The sequence below is a fragment of the Pygocentrus nattereri genome, chromosome 8 (assembly GCF_015220715.1).
Source record: "Pygocentrus nattereri isolate fPygNat1 chromosome 8, fPygNat1.pri, whole genome shotgun sequence".
Taxonomy (NCBI): Eukaryota; Metazoa; Chordata; class Actinopteri; order Characiformes; family Serrasalmidae; genus Pygocentrus; species Pygocentrus nattereri.
In genome coordinates this window covers 1,265,001-1,285,378 of record NC_051218.1, presented here as the reverse complement: position 1 = coordinate 1,285,378, position 20,378 = coordinate 1,265,001, and the positions used below count along the sequence as shown (strand labels likewise).

General features: G+C 42.5%; 2 protein-coding genes across 6 annotated transcripts in view; one reads left to right on the top strand and one right to left on the bottom strand.

Annotated features, from left to right (window-relative positions):
* The window catches only part of LOC108410563 (liprin-beta-2-like), a 156,019-nt gene that overhangs the window by 130,029 nt on the left and 5,612 nt on the right, over positions 1–20,378 (top strand). Inside the window, exons 25-29 of one of the 4 annotated variants that reach the window (XM_037540701.1) lie at positions 427–615; positions 2,834–3,019; positions 4,790–4,855; positions 7,164–7,235; positions 10,518–10,541. In XM_037540701.1, coding sequence (XP_037396598.1) covers positions 427–615; positions 2,834–3,019; positions 4,790–4,855; positions 7,164–7,235; positions 10,518–10,541 — 537 coding nt within the window. Of the gene's footprint in view, positions 1–426; positions 616–1,864; positions 2,530–2,833; positions 3,655–4,789; positions 4,856–7,163; positions 7,236–10,517; positions 12,046–20,378 lie in introns of those variants that run through there. The other 3 variants (XM_037540700.1, XM_037540702.1, XM_037540703.1) reach the window with 3 other exon arrangements.
* Positions 14,390–20,378, bottom strand: part of LOC108410568 (NADH-cytochrome b5 reductase 2) — an 8,977-nt gene continuing 2,988 nt past the window's right edge. For both annotated transcript variants that reach the window (XM_017681710.2, XM_037540705.1), the window contains exons 3-9: positions 18,106–18,178; positions 17,916–18,022; positions 16,148–16,277; positions 15,810–15,893; positions 15,636–15,721; positions 15,349–15,448; positions 14,390–14,642 (exon numbers count right to left, since the gene is read on the bottom strand). In XM_017681710.2, coding sequence (XP_017537199.1) covers positions 14,470–14,642; positions 15,349–15,448; positions 15,636–15,721; positions 15,810–15,893; positions 16,148–16,277; positions 17,916–18,022; positions 18,106–18,178 — 753 coding nt within the window. In that variant the 3' untranslated portion in view covers positions 14,390–14,469. The remainder of the gene's footprint in view (positions 14,643–15,348; positions 15,449–15,635; positions 15,722–15,809; positions 15,894–16,147; positions 16,278–17,915; positions 18,023–18,105; positions 18,179–20,378) is intronic.

Sequence of the window (20,378 nt, the reverse complement as noted above, 5' to 3'; positions counted from 1 at the left end):
GTTCATGCTCTGATCTTTAAAAGACGGCGGTGGGACGGACGTCCAGCTTATGCGTCTCAGAGCACGACGTCTTCCTCTCGGCCTTCTTTAATAAGGACGTGTGAAGGACGTTTTCCTGAGTCTGACGTCATTTTAAAGCAGTTAAAAACACAATCACTGCTCACTGCTGCTCATCTCACTCTGACTGGACTCATGATGCTGGTTGACGTGATAATGTTTACTCTAAGTGGTTCTCTCCACATGTGTATTTTTGGATTGGATCATTTGCAGTGAGCATGTAAACAGAGAATTTCATCAGATTGAGTAGAGTGAGCTTAAACCCCTCAGTCTTGACCTGTAATCAGAATGTATTCAATTGCATTGGCAAAAATCTTTGCATGTAAACAAGCCAGTGAATGTTTTCCTTTTCTTTTTTTTTTAAATCAGATTTTGGAGCCACGCTTTAACTCAGACACTCTGGCCATGCTGCTGAATATCCCTCCCCAGAAGACCCTGCTGAGGAGGCACCTTGCCACCAACTTTGGCTCTCTGGTGGGATCCCAGGCTCAGCTGGATAAACGCGAGAACATGGAGTCACCAGGATACACACCGCTCTCCACCACAGCTAAAGTTCGGGTACTGCAGCCTTCAGCTCCTCTCAGCCTTGTTTAAAGAGCAAGTTTAAGAGCATCATAAGGCAGCTTTGCATGATATAAAAGAGTAAATCAACAGTGGAAGATCTCTATAAAAGCTGTAAACGCTCTTAAAAGCTCTCTCTGGTCTGTGCACTATGCTGCAGGTGGGTGTGTGTGTGCACGTGTAGGTCACTATATAAATTTAAAGGAATAGACCACCAACAAGTCTCATTCACAGTTTTCCCCTAATCCCAGATGTAGTTGATTAGCTGTTCAAAGTTTGGTGTTTACACTTCTGTGTGGGACTGTATACAAGCAGTGTCACCATGGCTACTTCTCTCTGTACCCTGGAGAAACACCAGAAAACTGATGATGCATACTGAAGGTGGGAGGAACCTTGAAAAACTACAAGTGCTTTGGGATGTAATGATGGGGGGCGATGAGGCGGACGCATGTGCTGAGATAAGCGACTTTTATTATGGGCAAATCCAGGGTCATGGTCAAAACGGTCCGGGTTCAAATAGCCGACACGAAGAGCGGGAGGGACAGACGTGACAAAACACAGAACTCCAAACAGCATAAACACAAAACAACCAGCACAAACAAACAGTACAAAGACCAACACAGAGCTTAAATACACGAGGGCTAACGAGGGATCACAAGACATAGGTGGGAACAATCAGGGGCGGAGTAACCAAACAAGGGGCCGGGCTGGGATCAAAACAAAAAGCACGTGGACTAGACCAAAACACAACACGAGCACATGGAGGAGTGGGTGGAGCCAAGCGTGCCACAATAGGTCTCAAGATGCTTTTTGAGGATACTGTGGATATCACCATGAATAAATACACTGACCAACTGCATGTTTGATTACCAAGAGAGCGTAATCAGTCCTGTTTAACTGGGTGCTGAACAGTGTGAGAAACGTTCAGTACAAATCATTTTGTTCTCGTCACATCTGCTGCCTGCCATTCTCCTCCCCACCACAGGAGGGAGATATATATACCCTGCATTTGGGGCAGTCGTGGGCTGGAGGTTAGGGATCCAGCCTCGTGACCAGAAGGTCACCGGTTCGATCCCCAGAGCCGACAGCACATGACTGAGGTGTCCTTGAGCAAGACGCCTAACCCCCAACTGCTCCCTGGGCGCTGTGGATTGGGCTGCCCACTGCTCCGGGCAAGTGTGTTCACTGCCCCCTAGTGTGTATGTGGTGTTTCACTTCACAGATGGGTTAAATGAGGAGGTGAAATTTCCCCGTTGTGGGACTAATAAGGGTCACTTAATCTTAATTTGCGCATGTTCTTTGCAAATTCTTGTTTGGTGTTTCAACAATTCTGAGCGTTTATGTTTCTGATTGGGTTTTCTGGTGTTTTGGTTTATTATTGACTACTCTTTTGGATTTGCCCCCTTTGAATTTGTCTGCTTTCCGTGGCCTGCTTTCCTGGATTTCTGACCCTCTGCTTGCGCTTACAGTTCATGCAGTTCTGTTTTTGTTAGTGTTTTTAAACATGGCACTGCTCTGATTGTTCCAGCTAGTCAGATGTCAGAAAAAAGACATGACATATTGTGAATTGTGAAAACATATTGAAGTATCACGATATAAGATTTTTGCCATATCGCCCAGCACCAGTGTGACGTATTTTTATAACGCCTGCTGGGTTTTGTAGTTGGAGAACACATGATGGAAGAAAACACAAAAAGTTCAGTGCTAGTTTTAGGAATGCCCCTTTAAGGAGAAAATGGTGTACATTTAGTTTTTTTCTCCAAACTATCACTTTAATTGACTTGAAAGCGAGACATCTGCCCCCGGGAGACAGCCTAGGCGCAGGCTCTGCTGAACGGGGCCAAGCAGCCCTACACGGGCTTCAGGAGTCTCAGCCTCACCCTGGACCGGGACCCTGAGAGGCGGGAGCAGGTGGGGCCTCCACTCAGCTGAAGCCAAGCCTGCCAGCCCCCTCGACCTTACTGCCATTTCCTTACCCTTCCCCAGTCAGTTGAACCAACTGACACCCCACCTCGTTCTGTGCCCTCATGTAATATCCAGCATCCCTCACTCACTATTTTACGTTACAGTGCCCTACGTGTGCCCCTCCACCGAAATTGGAAGACCTGTTAGCTCAGAGATAAAGATATAGGTGTTTTGATGCATATAAGGCAGCCCAAGACACAGTGAACCATTAGAGTCTCTTGAATTTAATCAGTTTGTTTTCCCTCTACAGCCAAGGAAGCTGGGCTTCTCCAATTTCGGCCACCTGCGCAAGAAGCGACCAGACGACTCCACAGACTATATCTGCCCACTGGAGGCAGCACAGGCACAGGCTCTACTGAACGGGACCCAGCGGCCCTACACGGGCTTCAGGGGTCTGAGCCCCATCCTGGACCGGGACCCTGAGAGGCGGGAGCAGGTGGGGCCTCCACTCAGCTGAAGCTAAGCTAGCCAGCCCCCTCAAGCTTGCTGCCAATTCCTTACCATTCCCCAGTCGGCTGAACCAACTGCCACCTCCCCTCATTCCCTGCCATCATCTTATACCCAGCATCCCTCACTCACGGCCACATGACACGTTACTGAGTGACAGCTGAGCAGAGACATTCACACGCGGCTGTGTCGTTTGAACTGTGGATTTGAGGCTATTTGTGTCCGAGTCTCACTTGTGCCACTGTTTATATTATTTTATGTGACGTAAAAATAAATGACACACATCACATCGGATAAACTAACGCTATTCCGTTTTCACAGCCTCAGCGAATGATCATTCTGTGCTGTAACGACAGAGGGTTAAATCACCTGTGCAACATTTGCACATTTTAGGGATTTATTTAATATTTAAGGTGGTGAATTTTAGCAGGCAAGCAGATGATTTTTAACACATTTGGTAACAGTGTATATTTGCAGTAGATCTTTCATACGTATACATACAACATATTTTTATAGGTAGACAGATGTGCCGATTCATGTAAGGAAGGACTTTGTCCTCAAATTGTAAATATATATCACATTAGAAATGAGACGATGATCAATAAACCTCCTCCATCACTGTGATACTGTGCTTCCTTCAATGTGCAGAAACTGGTATCTAGTTTTCTAAGTTTTATACTCATTTTCAACCTAATCTTTGCTGCATCTGTATCACAATCAATAACCAAGGACAAAAACTTTCCCTGTACTTTAAAAGAAAAACTAAAACCTGTTGACTCAAAATTGAAAGCCTTCCAGCAGCCGCCCTCCGTCACAGTTGTGTTTTTAAGTGAGCAGCTTTTTCTTTTCTTTTCAATGTACAGGAAAAACGCACAAATACGTCAGAACATTTATCTAAAAAATGCTTACATTTTCCAAAATTGCTGCATAATTGCGCTTGTTGAGATGTAAACGGAGTCGGTCAGAATGGTTTGATGTGAAATGGTTAATTGAGAAACTTACAGACTCTGATTTCTTTACGGTGGTGGTGATGGGAACCAGGAGTAGGCATTTTATTGACTATCCGAAACCACCAGTGAACCTACACACGTCTTCGGAGTTTTATATGTAATGCTAATGGTGATAAAACAGTAGTACATGCAAAAATAAAATTTCTTTAGGTACTATTTTACCTCACAAAACCGTGCAGGTACCCCTCCACCAAGACTGGAAGAGCTTTTAGCCCAAAAAGTGAAAATGAGAAAGTTTATACGGTCGTGAAACGTTTTAGTCATCATTTAACTTGGAAATCAGATTATTTGGAATCATTTTATGTAATGACTTTCTGTGAGGGAGCTTTTAGAGGCAGATGTTTTAAGTGGACTCTAGAAATGTAGACTATGACCCCCTTTATTGAGAAGTGGACTCGGTTATTGTCGTTACTGAAGAACACTAGGAAGATATTGCTTGACGTGCATGATTAACAAGCCTCATTCACTAACCTGCTCTTACCAACGGATCCCCAAAAGCCCATTTTACCCAAGGTGGAGAAGTGCATGCTGGGCAAGGAGCATCATGCATCTTTAGGGGAGGGGCTTCCATCTCCAGGTACATTTGGATTTCTAGATGACATCGTTTTTGCTTTCATTCATTGCCTGAGTTAATGAGACTCTCCATTGCTCGAGCTTAAGCAGTAATAACTCACCCTGTATGCCCTTTAAACAGTTCTGATGACGGGTTTTATAGCTTTAATTGTTTGACGAATGGCTTGACTTTCCAGATGCTGATCACTAAAGGAGCCGTGATGCAGATAGAAGCTTTATCAGAAGGCATTAACCACCTCACAGTAAGTGCCCCTCTCCCGCCTGCTCCGCTCTCAGCCTCATTAATTGCCCTAACGGAGTTCATTTGTTGCCTATTGGGCTAAACTTCTAAAGTAACCCTACTCTGTGTGGTCACTAAATTAACCCACTAAGACTAAGAGGGCTAACAAATCGTGCTCGACGTGGCTTCTCTCTCCTCACAGCAACTGGATCCCACAGGTGTGTTATGTTAAAGGGGGATTTCACCGATTTTTCCAAAATTTTAGTGCAATTTAATCTTGAGATGTAAACGAAGTCGTTCAGAGGGGATTGATGTGAAATGGTTAACTGTAATTAAAACAAAGGCTTTACATTGTGTGTGTGTGTGTGTGTATATATATATATATATATATATATATATATATATATATATATATATATATATATATATATATATATATATATATATATATATATGTGTGTGTGTGTGTGTGTGTGTGTGTGTATTGTGTAAACATAGTTAAAAGTGTGTGTATGTATGTGTGTATATATATATATATATATATATACACTAATTTCCTAGTTACATTGTGGAGCTTTGAAGAAGAGGCAGATGCGAAGAGAAACAAGATTTATTACGGGCAAATCCGGGGTCATGGTCATAACAGTCCAGGGTGGTATAGCCAACACGGAGAGCAGGAGGGACAGGCATAACAAAACAAACACAAATTCCAAACAATACACTCCTCATACAGTACATACAAAGACCAACCAACAACTAGGAAAAACACAGGGCTTAAATACAACAGGGATAACAAGGGATGACAGGACACAGGTGGGAAACATAGGTGGTTACAATCAGGGGCAGAGCCTGAAAACAAGGGGGCCGGACAGGGAAGATAAACAAAAGCACATGGAAGACCAAAACATAAGCACATGGATAACCAGGAGGGGCCGATTAAGTTTAAGAGACCCTTATTAGTCCCAGAACAGGGAAATTTCACCTCCGCATTTAACCCATCTGTGCAGTGAAACACCACATACACTCTAGTGACCACACACACACTAGGGGGCAGTGAGCACACTTGCCCGGAACGGTGGGCAGCCCAATCGTTTATGGCAGTAAAATTTCATGACAGGCCTACGACTCGACCTCGCTTGTTCTCAGTGTGTGTGTGTGTGTGTGTGTGTGTGTGTGTGTGTGTGTGCTAACGTTTTACAGCATTTAGCAGACGCTCTTATCCACTTCTGTAAGTCTGCTAACACTGGGCCTCGCCTTCCCCTCTCGCCTCCAGCACTTACTGAGCCGAGACGAGCTGCTGAGGGGAATGAGACGCAGCCACACCGCCATAGTGTGAGCGAGCTAACACCGCTAGCAACCCCGAACAACCGCTAGCAACTCCCTGAGCCTAACCCAGCACACCCTCACACCCAGCGGAGAGACTGTAAGGCCCAGAGACTCGGACACCCTCCCTGCAGAGCTCAAGCACAAATCTGATGGATCTGGCAACCGCATTGCCTCGTCCTGTTCATGTTTAATGTGGGGTGAAGTGTTTAACTGCAGCAGGCTTATTTTTTTAGGAATATTTGCCATTTATGATGTGACGAAAGGTAGTTTTAGAATTTTAGAGTAGACTTTGAACAGAAAACAAGCTCTAATGTGTTTATTTTCATAAACAAGGTGCATTTTTGTCCTGGGTTCAGCAATCTGGCTGGCACATCATCTCACAGCTGGGCCAGGCTTTATTAATATGAATGATGAAATACCTCACTTCTATCAATTCCAACAAGCAAGTAAATCCGTTAGTAATTGCTTCCCCTGTATAGATATTATTTGATTATTTTATGGACTGATGCTTTTTACAGTTTGTACATGTTTTTGTACCTATCAGTGGTGGAGAGACCAGTAAAAAGCTCTTAAGTTTACTTTAATAAGTACTGTATTTATTACTAGTGGAGCTAGTAATCCTTCACTGACCATGCAAACACAAAAGTACTACCAAAAAAAGGTGCATAGATCTACACACCATCATTTTACTACTAAAGGTATGCAACGTATTTATAACTGGTGCTTATTTGCGAGCACAGTGACTAAGTAAACCTGCGTAATACTTAAAGCGCTGCATTACCTGAAGCAGGCACACCCCAGGTTTGCTGTTTTTGTTTAAAACACGAAAATGGACTTAAAGTTGGACAGGCAGCTTAAGGGTCATAAAGGATGAGAAGGATGAGCCAAAGGTAAACTCTCCCACTCATCTCCAGAGGACACTCCCACACAGGAGATGGACATGCTTTGCTTTTGGGAGGGTCCAGGGTTGTGTTTACTACTGTAAAGCACACATATTTTGATAGGAGTCCAGAGAGGAGAAGAGTGAGCCGGCCGGAGTTTCTCTTTCCCCCAACGCCAAGGAAAGACTGATACTGGTGAGTAGCACTGCAGTGTACTTGATTTTTGCACAAGGCATTTTGGCCCTGGAGTTACGTAGGTAAGAAGTGATGGACGCCACTAGCCGGCAAACTGCATGTCTAAATTATTACGGCTCTGCCTTAAACTGTGTGTTGTTCTGTAATCCTATACAGTCTCGCTTATGTGGTTTGTGGCACTGTACAGTGGTGCTTGAACCTTAGTGAACCCTTGTGAATTTCTGCATGAATTCATTTTCATCAGTAAATAACCTCTTATGCTCGTGGGCATATTTAGGTTTTTCCATCTGAATTCACATGGCCAAATCATAGGCAAATTATTCAGTAACCACATGAAATAAACATACATTTTTATTTATTTTTTGTAAAATCTCCCCTCAAATTAACAGAATGTGTGTTTTATGTTCTCCACATGTCACTACAGCTCACAATTTACTGCTGAGAGCCAAAAATCTCCACCGCTCTTTGTGTTGTTCTCTAAAAGTGATGTTTCCAGAGCAGATCACTGAAGAGACGCCGTCTGTTTATAGTTTAGAGCCCAGATTTGGGGAAAAACGGGTCGACTTTCAGTAGAAAAACAAACTGAGTTCAGTTTCTTTTATTATAAGGGTTTAAAATGACGTCACCGTCTATTAGACTGGAGAGAAGAGCTACAGCCTCACACGACGCCCAGCTTCTGAATGGAGCTCATGGAATATGAACGTTATGGAGAACATGACCGAGTGCATTTTAGAAGTGTTTAAAGAGGTTAATTGAGATTAAAAATCGTATCTACTATTATGACTTGTGCAAAAATCTGACAAAGTTTTAGATCAAATTCATGCGGCAATATAGAAAATTCTAAACTTTCCAGCACCATGTGTGTCGTCCTGATTCTGTAAGAATGCTCAACATCCGGCTTATGTACATCTGCTACTGCTGTTTTAGCTATGCAACGTTCCTTTATCCATTTTTTAATATAGTACATCATACTGTGTCAAATTACTCAAAGTTGAACTCCACATTTTTCTCAAAATTTCTACATAAATACGTAGTTAAGCTGTAAACAGTAATTCCGGGTGGTTTTCCCTGAAACGCTCCGTTGTAGAGAAACTTACTGAGTTAGGATTGTTCACAGCAGTGCTATAGGAACCAGACGTCTGAAGAGTTCAATGCCTCTAAAAGCTCCTGCACAGAAAATGGTTATAAATACGCTGCCTGATGCCTGAGACTTTGTTTTATGATAGCATGCAATAAAGATTTGTCCTAAAATGTCTTGTTAATTCATTTTGATCCCTCCATGGCAGAGCAGTGCATGCACAGCATTGTATGGCAAATAGTCTCCAAAGAAATTTTTTTCCCCAGATTTTCCATTATTTTACCATTTATCATCACTACATACAAAAACTTTGGCTAGTAAATAAAACAGCTCGGTAACACTTTCTATGAATATTAAGTTTGTAAGCATCTATAAACATATTTATAACATGTTATAATGCATTCATAAGGCATTATATTCCACTGAATTACACCCTATAGCCATGTTGATTATACATTATGAAATTGTTAATGTAATGCATTAGAGGTAGTGTTAATGACATGTTATACTGTCAGTGCCAAAGAAGTCAGTCCTTGGAGGAAGTCAGCTTGGAGAGAAATGCAAAGTCTGTTTACGCTCTGGAATTTCCAATATTTAATTTCATAGCACTGGTGCTGTTAGGGCTGCATCTTCAGGGCTTCAGTACTGAATATTCAGATGCTCCAAACAGTGTAATATTGGGTTACATATGGGTATGCAGTGTTAAGTTAGTGCCAGGCTAACGGTGGTGCACATTAACAGTGGTGCACATTAACAGTGGTGCACATTAACGGTGGTGCACATTAACGGTGGTGCACATTAACGGTGGTGCACATTAACGGTGGTGTACATTAACGGTGGTGAACATTAACAGTGGTGAACATTAACAGTGGTGAACATTGACTTTCCCACATTGGGTGAAACTCTGATGTTGCTCTAGTTTAAACTCTGACATTTGAAGCCTGTAATGAGTTTTATTGTGTTTTAATGTTTCAGTAAATCCTTCAGTAAATTCTTCAACTTGAAGCCTCAGTCTGAACCCTGGAGGAGGCTTTAGTCCAGCACGCTCCACTTTACTCAGAGCGGACTAATACAGCTTATGAGCTCTTATAATGTGTTATGAACACTACTTATAATGCATTATGTTAACAATTCATAATGCATAATAAGCATGGCTATAATGTGTAATGCATTTTTATAAATATTAATAGCCATGTTTATGCCATGTCATAACATGTTATGTTTGTAAGCATCAATAAACACATTCATATTTATAGAAAGTGTTACCAACAGCTGGTTGTGTTGCTGAAATCATGGTTTCTCTGCAATGAGCCATTTTACATGAAACCACTCTGAATGAATTTGTTTACGTCATCACAACGGAATTATGCAAAAATTTAGAAAAATTGGTGGAATTCCTGTTTAACAGCTTGACACATTTTGAGGAAATGTCTGGTTAAAGCTTGCACTTAACACAATTACCTAACACAGCAAATTTACAGCCCCCACAGAGCAGGTGCTGTTTGGGTGGTGGGTCATTCTCAGCACTGCAGTAACACTGACGGGGTGGTGGTGTGTTTGTGTGTTGTGCTGGTCCGAGTGGATCAGACACAGCAGTGCCGCTGGAGTTTTTAAACACTGTCCACTCTATTAGACACTCCTACCTCGTCAGTCCACCTAGATGTAAGTCAGAGACGACAGCTCATCTGCTGCTGCACAGTTTGTGTTGGTCATCCTCTGGTCCTTCATCAGTGGTCACAGGACGCTGCCCACAGGACACTGTTGGCTGGATATTTTTGGTTGGTGGACTATTCTCAGTCCAGCAGTGACACTGAGGTGTTTAAAAACTCTAGCAGCACTGCTGTGTCTGATCCACTCAGACCAGCACAACACACACTAACACACCACCACCACGTCAGTGTCACTGCAGTGCTGAGAATGACCCACCACCCAAACAGTACCTGCTCTGTGAGGGTCCATGGGGGTCCTGACCACTGAAGAACAGGGTAACAGAGTATCAGAGAAACAGATGGACTACAGTCTGTAACTGTAGAACTACAGAGTGCAGCTATACGGTCAGTGAACTCCTTTAGTCATTTAATATATAGATACCAAAGGATGAGGTTTCAGTAAGCAGGGTAACTGAAGTATGTATAGGATGGTTATGGACAGCACTTTAAATGCTGTGAGTTTTCTTGAGTAAAATCATTCTTTATATTTTATAGTGCATTAGAGAAACAACTCTGTAACCAGGACCAACCAAGATGAACCAAATGGAGAACCAAGCCAAAGCTAAATCCAAGATATTCAGATGCCTGTGGTCAAGTTCCAGTTATGCTTCAGCCACATCTCTGTTTAGTGACTGCATTCGTGTGGCCACATCCAGGACCCTTGAATACCTTCTCTTCTCCGACCCAGAAAACAAGTTCCAGCCAAGTCCTGCAGCCCTCTGCGAGATCTTCCTCATGACTTACATCCAGCGCAGCAACCAGATAAACCTTGCAAATACTTTCAACTGCACGGTCATGACCCAGGAGCAGAGGGTCATCCTGGGGGCAGATTGGGTCTGGGCACTGCTGGACCTGCCCAGCAAAAACCCTAGAATCCAAATCGTCGTTCAGGTCCTGCATCCTCCAGAGAAAATGAAGGAGAACGTTGAGGAACGTTCCTCGGATGCCTACATGGAGATCTTGCATATGGCTGGCATGGAGCCCAGTGAGAAAACTCGAGCTGAGAGAATGGTGGAGTTCTGCTCTGCAATTGGAAGGACCTGCTTTGCTCTTTTCCTCTTCTTTGGCCACAAGAATGACCCGGCAAACATCTACGGGCTTTTGAGCAACAATCTACACGTGGCTGTTGGGAGGTGTGTTCGAATTGACCAGGCATTTATAGAGAATTTCTTCAGAGGGGCCAGACACTTAGCTAGTCCAGCTGGAATGTTGCAAGCAGTGCTGAATAAGGATAATGACCCACTCACCATGCTGGTCAAGTTCACCTAATGTTCTTATGCTCATAATCAACAGCTACTCACATTAATATCTAGTGGCCAAATCGATGGTTTATTAGACTGGATCATTTTAGCCTGGTTTGCTTCGGTCATCTTCATGGCAAGCAAAGACTGTGTGGTCACTCTCTGGCATTCATGTATTAGCAATAGACTCTTATTAACATCTAACTAGATGTGTTTCCACAAGTGGATCCTGTATTGTGCATCATTTTTTGCACCAACACCAGCAAATAATACCTTGTCAGTAATTATTTGTCGCCACTGCCATATATACTGTATATATATATAAACATATCACTATTCTTGGAAAAAAAACCCTGTACCTCCAAAAACGGCACCTTTACAGGGGAAGTAAAAACGCTCTTAACTTTAGGAAGTTAATGAAATTGGATTTATTTTCATGCAATTTTGAAGCTTTTCTATTCGTCCTTTCAACATAAAATTTCGGCACGTTATAAAGGTGCAGCTGTTATTTCCACAATCTTCAAAATGTCAAAAATCGAGAAACTGTTTTATTCTGACAGCAGTGATATTGATTTCCACATAAATCAATCATTAAACAACAAAACAAAGTCAGTCGGAGTGTTTTTAGCGTGCTCTGTTACGAAGAAGCTTACTCGGCCAGAGTTGTTCACAGTGGTGGTGATGGGAACCAGACGTCTGAAGCTTCTAAGAGCTTCCTTATTAAAATGTGCACTCATCATCAAAAAAAATAGCTGCACCCAGAAGAAAGTGTCAGATTGTAATGCTATTCGAAAGGCAAGGTCCTGAGATGGCAGCAGTATGCGGACGAGCGTCATCCTGTTGGGATAGCAGTGTGCATTAGGAAGAGGAAGGGCTGCTGGTTGCAGGACCTCATTAACGTAACGTTGGGCTGCCAAAGTGCCTGTAATGAAGACCAAACTGATCTGGTGTCATACGAAATTGCACCCCACACCACAACGCCAGGCCAGGCGGGACTAGACACTGAGGGTGACCCACTGCCAATCTGAGTAACTACAGTCTGGCACGACACCATCGCAGTCTTTAGCGACGTTGACGTGGTGTTAAGGGCAGTCGTCGTAACGGTCTGTGTGCATGTAGTTCTGTGTCGTGCGGCCGTCTGCCAGTAGAGCTGGCCCTAATGGGATGACTCCTAGAGGGCATCACTGCTCGCTGAATGCCCCAAATCGTGGCTGTTGAGTCACTCTGCACGTCGGACAATCCGTCGGTTCTCCCTCTCGCAGACCCTTCATGTCACTGGTGCATGCCACCTTCTACCCACTACGTCCAACAGCACACCATGGTAATATCCGCATGACCGGCCAATAAGACCATCCCGGCTTCCAGCCCTACAGCGCACCCCTCTCAAACTGCCCTAATTGCCCGATGAGGCCCATCCTCGCTTCGTCGCACGGCCGAGCGTAAAACTTAAACCATTGAGTCTGTAATAAGTTTCCATACAATGGAATAAATCTTTTCAGATTAAACCACTATGAATGACTTTGTTTACATCTCAACCATCGAATCATGGAGAGGTTCTGTGGAATTCCACGTTAAAGGCAAGACGGTACAGGCAGAAATTATGATTTTGGTACCGTCAATCTTACTTCCAATCTTTGGATTAGTTGCATCCATACGGTGTCTTCTCTTAAACCATATGCAAAAAATGTCAAAGCTCCACAGAAATATGTTTATTTCAACATTTTGTCAATTCATCTTCACTCTTGTCTAACTGCATTGCTCTTAGAATAACAGCTCATAGTGCATGTTTTTTCTAAATTTATAAAATTTGTAAAATTTTACATACTAACTGTTAACCATATTCCGAAAGATATTACAGAAGAAATGACCAAAATATTACTAATAGCAGGATTTGTGCTGCTCGATTTTACACAATGACCTGCAGAACATTTTATAATAACAGTGCAGTGTTTTCCTGATTAAACAATAAAATTAGAAATTCTGTAAAATTCTTTTTATGAAGTCACAATGAAATACACATTAACTCTAATATCCATTTTTGGCTTTTAAAATTATGCAAATGTATGCAGATTTAATTTTGCATATCTAAATGTTGGGTTTTTTTAGGAAACTTACGCAAAGCACTTGTGCAATTATCAGTAATCGACTGGCCACGTCAGTAAGGTTGTTTTTAAAACGTGACCCTGTTGACCTGTAGTGTCTCGCCTTACACTTTTCACTTACTGTTAAGCCGTATTTTGAAATGAAAAGCTGCTGATAAAGATAACAAACGTTCATTTTGTTGAACTGTGATTGTGTGGGAGCGAGATGAAAGAAAATAAATAGTATTTTGTGCGGACCGCTTTCGTGTTGTTTCGTCTCTGAAGCCTCTATAATAGCGATAGCATGTATGATATTAAGAACGCAAAATCTTTAAACTGTAAAGATCAAGGCTGGCAAAGTGATTTGTACTGAAAATCAGCCAAAACTAGACGACGGGAAAGTTTCTGAACACACTTCACAAAGTTAAGCTGGCTTGACAAAATCCCAGGTGGTTTGTAGGGTGTTTAAGCCATTGATATGGTATCCCAGGCGGTTGCTAAGGTGCTACTAGGCCATTGGTATCCCAGGTGGTTGCTAGGATCTTGCTAAGCCATTGCTATGGTATCCCAGGTGGTTGCTAAGGTGCTACTGGGCCATTGCTATGGTATCCCAAGTGGTTGCCAAGATGTTTCTAGGCCATTGCTAAGGTATCTCTGATGGTTGGTAAGGTGTTGCTAGGCCTTTGCTGTGTTATCCCAGGTGGTTGCTAGGCCATTGGTATAGTATCTTATGTTGCTGCTAAGGTGTCACTAGGTCATTGCATTGGTTTGTTATCTTAGGCGGTTGCTAAGGTGTTCCTGAGCCATTACTATGGTATCCCAGGTGGTTGTTAAGGTGTTGCTGTGCCATTTATTTCTGATGGGGGAAAAAAGTGTTTGAATGAATGCTGTGTAAAAACTGCTTCCCTTGAAAACAGTTAAAAATGTAGAACAATAAGAAAAGCAAATTTAACTGGCTCTGTCAAACCAGCGTAATTATACCAAATGTTTTCGTTTCAGGGTATGTGCTCAACAGTATCGACAATAAGATCTCCAGCACAAAACATTCTGCTTTGAAGACTTTTTAAATTTAGCAAAGTGTATCAGACATCACACTTGTGCTTTATATAAACACATCTGATGGCCTTAATATGCAAAAATGTTCTCTTCTTTGTAGCCCAGCTTCGTGAGGTTAGGCAGGCAGGCATTCTGGATCATGGGGGGCGGGCCACACAGCACAATCAGCACGTCACTGGCTGGAGGGGGCAGGTGCTCTTTTATCATTGCAGCGTCAATGAATCCTGCGCTGTATTTCCAGCCTGTTGAAAGAGGAGAGTTGTCTGACTAAGAATCTGCACAAGGAACATCATGTGATCATAGACAGTTTTATGAAATATTTCGCCAAAAGCAATACTGATTACACAACACATCACATTATACCAAACACAAATACAGCACAACTTCTATAGTCACTATTATATCAAAACATTGAATTGCTTTTTCACAGCTTTAGAAAATTCCTGCTGCCCTTTACACTGTATAAACACTTTTTGACAAACGGACCAACAAATGTGGTCCAGAATAAAACTCCTTACATTGTGTGCATTAACAAGCCCACTTATAACATTTGTATGATGCTGTTTTATGCATCAAAAACAAGCCCAATTCGTTTTTAAATGACTATTTTTCAACGTTTGGGACCGTGCATTTGAGACTGATATATGTAAATGAGCGCTGTTCTGATTGGCTGCCTTGCGGGCTGAAGCACTCGAGTGTGGGTGGACGTGGCTAAACCGCTGTATAGCTGGACATAAGTAGATATGTTCTGAAATGCTTTGGTTTTTTTGACCTCACAAAAACAATGAACTCAAAACAGCTGTTTGTGCAGCCAAGCCTCCATGGACTGCGGAGGAAATAGTAAGTTTTACAAGTTTCTGACATTTACCAAACTTTTTTGTTGAGAAGCAAAATGAGCAACGTTCAGTTTTTCATGATATGGGCCCTTAAAAGGACAAAGCATGTTACCTTGTGGAGGCTTGTCCAGTGTGTACCACAGGTTGAGTTTATCAGGGTGGTTCCTCAGAACCTCATCGAGCTCCTTCCTTAGCAAAATATCCTTCTCGGTCTGTGAATAGAGTTTAATGTCTGTAAATATAGCCTTTTTTTTAAAATACTGAAATAACGGTGGTCATTTAAAACACCGGCCTGTCATATGATGTCCCTGAGGGTGTTACCGTAAGTTTACTGTCCAGCTATAGACATAGTATATTATAGTAGATCTGTACTATGATGTCATTTCAAGTATAACTTACTTGGTTGGCGAAAATCAGGGAGCACTTGGTGTTATCTGTAGGATCTGCTGTTATACAGCGGATTAGCTGCAACATTGGAGTAACGCCTGCAACAGGACACATGATGGAGGGCGTGAATGCCAACAGACAGTTCCTGAATGAGTATACATGGATATTTCATTTGTTTGTATTCACCTGTGCCACCTGCGATCATACCCACGTTTCTGAACCTCCGCACCCTGGCATCAGACTTTTTATCAGGCCGAATAGCAAACTGACCTTTCAGAAGGTTTCAGAACACATTAAAGGCATTTAACACACAATATAAAGCAATTCCCAGCACATCACGGTGACCTTATTATGAAATATACTGCAATTAGGGATCATTACTGTTTCAAACGTTAATACACGCTGCCCTCTATTGGTTAAGTATAGTACTGCCTTGCTGTGAAGTCGTTTTGCAGTATAAATATGCTCGTCTTTAAAAGAAAGATCATTCCCGGTTCTTCACTTACTGATCTGAGCTGTCTTACCGTTTCCGTTGTACACCAGCAGGCCGTTTGGCCCTCGGAAGTCAATGCTGTCGCCAATCTTCATGTCGTTCAGGTACTGGGACATCTTGCCGCCCTCAGGGAAGTTTGGGTGGGTGTTTTTGTAATAGACCTGGTGAGAAGAAGTACAGACAGTGTACGTCATTCCGAGGGAAGCAGAGAGTAGAAAAAGACCTAGTTTAATTTTAATAATGCTCAACTAAAGCACGTCTTCCAAAAATGATACTTAAGTAGGCCTGTAGTAGTGAGTTACAGTAACACTGTAAAAGTATGTAATGTTCCAGCTTTAGAAAGAAAGTAAGCTGGTTACCTTAAAATACTGAGCTCAGTAAACGTGTGTTGAAACACGGATTGTTGTTCTGTTAACTTTTAACTTTTTTTAACTATTAGAAGTTAATATTAACTCCAAACTGTAAGGCAACTAGCTTCCTAACCTTTTTAAATCCAAGCATTGCATCATCATCATTATGTAATTATGTACCTTTAATCCTTGATAAACTGCGCAGTTGTTTTCAGGTTTCTCATTAACTTTGAACTGCCCTGGCAAAACCTTTACTATGAAATCCTCAGTGGTTGCTCAGGTGTTGCTAGCCTATTGGTAGAGTGGTTCTTAAGGTTATTACGAGGCCATTGGTATGGTATCCCAGGTGGTTGTTAAGGTGTTACTAGGCCATTGGTATGGTATCCCAGGTGGTTGTTAAGGTGTTACTAGGCCATTGTTACGGTATCCCAGGTGGTTGTAAAGGTTGTTATTAGGTCATTGCAATAGTATCCCAGGTGGTTGTTAAGGTGTTACTAGGTCACTGGCATGGTGTTCCAGGTGGTTGTTAAGGTTGTTATTAGGTCATTGCAATAGTATCCCAGGTGGTTGTTAAGGTGTTACTAGGCCATTGGTATGGTATCCCAGGTGGTTGTTAAGGTTGTTATTAGGTCATTGCAATAGTATCCCAGGTGGTTGTTAAGGTGTTACTAGGCCATTGGTATGGTATCCCAGGTGGCTGTTAAGGTTGCTACAAGGCCAGTGCTATGGTATCCCAGGTGGTTGCTAGTGTGTTAATAGGACATTACTGTGGAATCTCAGGTGGTTGCTAAGGTGCTGCTAGTATGTATGTTAGTCTCTATGTAATGTCTATGAGGGGCATTTGTCAAATTTCAATTTTGTCAATGTTCCACCATTCATTTCCTATGGGGAAAAACAAACAACAAATGCTGCGCAAAAAAACTGTGACCCATGAAAATGGTACAAAAAAAGCACAGAATAATACAATGCAGGACAGTACATAGGCCCTGTCAAGCCAACTTAACTATATAAAAATGTTTTTATTTCAGGGTGTGTGCTTTAACTTAGATACTAAGCTGAGTTGAATAAACTTTAATTAATAACAGAAAATGAGACGGATTATATTTTTGTTCAACTTACTTCTAGGAGTTCAATGAATTCTATATTGTGGCTCACAAATGTTTTGTAGTGAAAACATTGCATCATCTTTAAAGCGCACTTAAGAGAGGCTGTTCACACTTGTTTTCAGTTTTCTCATGTCCAAATTGTCCTCTGGGCAGTAGCAGCAATGACCGCTGCAGCTGCAGAACAAGCCTTCTCCTCCACTAACGCCGGTTTTAAACACTTGAGATGTTAGACAGTGTAGAATACAGAGAAACCTTGTTTATAGCAGGTTACTTTAAATAAAACAGAAATGAATAAGCGCAGATTAAAAACAAGCTGTAACTGACAGATGACGCAGTTTCTCACTTTCACTACAAGGTCCACAAAGCCCTGGTTCTCGTCACTGGAGACCGGAGTGTAGGCCCGGATCACTAAACTCCCATTGACTCTAGCAGACAGGTACACATGCTGACCTGTGGAAAGAGAGGAGATTGCAAAATGGCCATAAACGCAGTGGTACTGTGTCTGAGATAAGGGTGTGGGCAAGGGTTCATACCGACTGGAAGACCAAGCACATGAACAGAGGAAGGGAGGCCGAAGCGGAATCTCTTGGTGTCGTGTGTAATTTCCTGTCAAAAATAAGTTGTGATACTTTATTAATCCCACCTCCATATTTAACCCATCCGTGAAGTGAAACACCACATACACACTAGTGAATAGACACACACACTAGGGGGCAGTGAGCACACTTGCCCGGAGTGGTGGGCAGCCCAATCCACGGCACCCGGGGAGCAGTTGGGGGTTAGGTGTCTTGCTCAAGGACACCTCAGTCATGGACTGTCAGCCCTGGGGATTGAACTGGCAACCTTCCAGTCACAGGGCCGGTTCCCTGACCTCCAGCCCACGACTGCCCCCGAGAGTTAAAACAGAAGCTCTGCACTAATCACCTGATACAGAAATATTTATTTTCCATATAGTGGAACTGAAGCACCTAACAATGTGTTTGTGTTTTGGTGATTTTGTCAGTTTATTTTTTTATTTCTCGCACATTCTCTTTTTATATTTGTTCACAATGATTTTGGTTGCATTCAGCATTCTTTATTTTATCTTATTGTAAAAAAACAAATAGTAATAATAATAATAATAATGAGTCATATGCAACCGTTTGGCCCTCCCTGATCAAATGACATGTTTTGTTGTTTTTCTGAAAATACGGTGACACATCCTCTACTGAGAACACACTTCTGTACATTTAAATTCACAATTACTGTTTATTTACTGAATTAATTTCAGATTTTCACTGTTTCACTTTCATTTATAACTCCCCCACTAGAATTCACACTAATATATTGTAAAAAAAATAATAATAATAAAAAAAATCTCCAAAATAGTAACTTCACACAAGAAGGCAAAAAGTTCTTTACTTTTAATGTAAGTCAATGTAAAGAGACTTTATTCCAAGTAATTCTGGTGCATTTCTATTGGGTTCTTTAGACAGTGTAAAGGACAGCTGCTGTGTTTAAGTGATGTAGAAACATAAGAATCGACAGAACACGGGACACGTTTTTCTTTGGACAGCAGTGATATGTAGGGGTTGTAAATAAGTACATAAACTAACAGCAAGTCTGTATTGATGGAGGGGCGGAGCCAAGGAGGAGCAGGAGCTGGAATGAGCCAATCGGGCCAGTCATGGCCAGAGAGTCTCTCCAGAGGTGGCAACAATATAATGATGCAGAAAAGTAAAAATAGAGAAAAAAAGGGAGAGACTTCTTTTTCTTTGGACAGTGATGATACACGTCGAGAGGAGCCAGCTGAGGTGGCTCGGGCATCTGGTTAGGATGCCTCCTGGACGCCTCCCTCGGGAGGTGTCACAGGCAAGTCCACCCGGGAGGAGACCCCGGGGAAGACCCAGGACACGCTGGCGTGACTACATTGCCCAGCTGGCCTGGGAGCGCCTCGGAATTCCCCCCGGGGAGCTAGTGGAAGTGGCTGGGGAAAGGGAGGTCTGGGCCTCATTGCTTAAGATGCTGCCCCCACGACCCGAACCCCGGACAAGCGGAAGATGATGCATGCATGGATGGATGGATGGTGATGATAAACACCATCACCACAAGCACCATATCGACCATCAGAATGGGGAATAAATGTGATGGTTTGAGTGTTTCTATACCTGCATATCTTCTGGGATCTTCACACACAATATGGTCAACAGCGAATGGCCAGAAAGCATCTCAGAAACTACAACACATCAAACTTTTAGGCGGATGGGCTACAACAGCAGGGTTCCACTTCTGTCGACCAAGTACAGAAAGCTGTGGCTGCGTTTGGCACAGACTCACCAAAACTAGACGGCTGAAGACTCGAAAGACATAGACTGATGCATCTCGATTTCTGCTGAGGCAGATGGGAGGGTCAGTATTTAAGTAACCGTATGAATCCATGAACCCAACCTGCCTTGTGTCAGCAGTGCAGGCTGGTGGAGGAGGTGTAGCCACATGGGGAATGTTTTCTTGCCACACTTTGGGCTCGTTAATACCAATCAATCATTGCTTGAATGCCACAGCCTAATAGAGCATGGATGCTGACCTTGTGCATCCCTTTATGAACAATCTCTGAATGGCTACCTCTGGTGTGATGATGCACCATGTCACAAAGCAAAAGTCATCTCAAACTGTTTTCATTAATGAGACAGTGAGTTCAGTGTTCTTCAGTGGTCTTCCCAGTCACCGGATCTGATGGAACACCTTTGAGATGTTGCAGAACAGGAGAGTCACAGCATAAAAGCGCACCTGAAAGATCTGCAGGAACTATATGACACAAACATGTCAA